General features: G+C 56.0%; 1 protein-coding gene across 1 annotated transcript; it reads left to right on the top strand.

Annotated features, from left to right (window-relative positions):
* Positions 1-231: 231 nt before the first annotated feature.
* On the top strand, positions 232-525 carry ACA1_222310 (tubulin gamma chain; the record flags this gene model as incomplete). The annotated part of the gene is made up of 2 exons (XM_004337960.1): positions 232-356; positions 450-525. The coding sequence occupies 2 exons, from the start codon at positions 232-234 to the stop codon at positions 523-525; spliced, it is 201 nt and encodes a 66-aa protein (XP_004338008.1).
* Between the last annotated feature and the right edge of the window lie 493 nt (positions 526-1,018).

Below are 1,018 nucleotides of genomic sequence, written 5' to 3'. Positions count from 1 at the left end.
CTCGTTCATGCCAAGAACAGGTCGCGCTCAGCAAGAAGTCTCCCTACGTCAAGTCGCAAAACCGGGTCAGCGGTCTCATGTTGGCCAACCACACCAGCATTACCTCGGTACTCGCTCCCCTCCTCGTCCTCTTCCGACCGTTTTGAGCGAGGGAGAGTGCTGGTCGCCATCTCTCTCTCTCTCTCCCCCCTTCTCCTCTTCTCACTTTGGCTTGGTATACCACACAAACAAATGCAGCTGTTTGAGGTCATCCTAAAGCAGTACAAGCAGCTGCGAAGCCGCGGTGCCTACCTGCAAAACTACACCAAGGAGCATCCCATGTTCGAGAACAGCTTCGAAGAGTTCGATGTATCGGCGTACGTCTTCTCGGTGGCTGCAGCCACCCGTTTTCGTTCTCGAGCTTGCCCAAGGTGCACGCGCTAAACCATCTTCCTCCTCTCCTCGCGCAGGGCTGTGGTGCAAGAGCTCATCGAGGAGTACGCAGCCAGCGAACGCGAAGACTACGCCAAGTGGGGCCAACCGTGAGGAAGAAGCACCACACGCGTCTCCGCCCGGGGAGTCAGGCGAACCGGGGGGGGGGCACCTGTACAGAAAAAGAGAAAGAGAGAGAAAAGCTTTTTCCACTTCCGCTTTTTTGTTGGCGAACACACGGCAAGAGATGGAGGACAAAACACCAGGAGCGGGGGCGTCATCTCTGGCCTCGACAGAGCGAAGGCTAAAGGAGGCGCTTGAAGAGCTGTCAGAGGTGGAAGGCTTGGTGGATGCCATTTCAGGTTTGCCTCCTTTGTACGTCACAAATGTAAGGAGGATCAGCAATAACATTGATTTGTTTGGGGGGGGGGTGGCAGGAGCTTGTAGTGAGCATTTCCTTGCCGATGCGTCACAGCGCATGCTACTTCTAGCTCCTCAAATCAGAGCCCTCGCGACCTGCCCTCATATCGCTCACCCTTCGTGCCTGCCTCTGCTGGTTGTTACACCTCCTCCTCCTCCTCCTCTTCGCTTACCTACCTACCTACGG

The sequence above is a fragment of the Acanthamoeba castellanii genome (genome assembly GCF_000313135.1).
Source record: "Acanthamoeba castellanii str. Neff unplaced genomic scaffold scf7180000084760, whole genome shotgun sequence".
In the NCBI taxonomy this organism is placed as follows: domain Eukaryota; phylum Discosea; order Longamoebia; family Acanthamoebidae; genus Acanthamoeba; species Acanthamoeba castellanii.
Note: the sequence above shows the minus strand (reverse complement) of the source record. Positions and strands in the feature narration are given on the sequence as shown.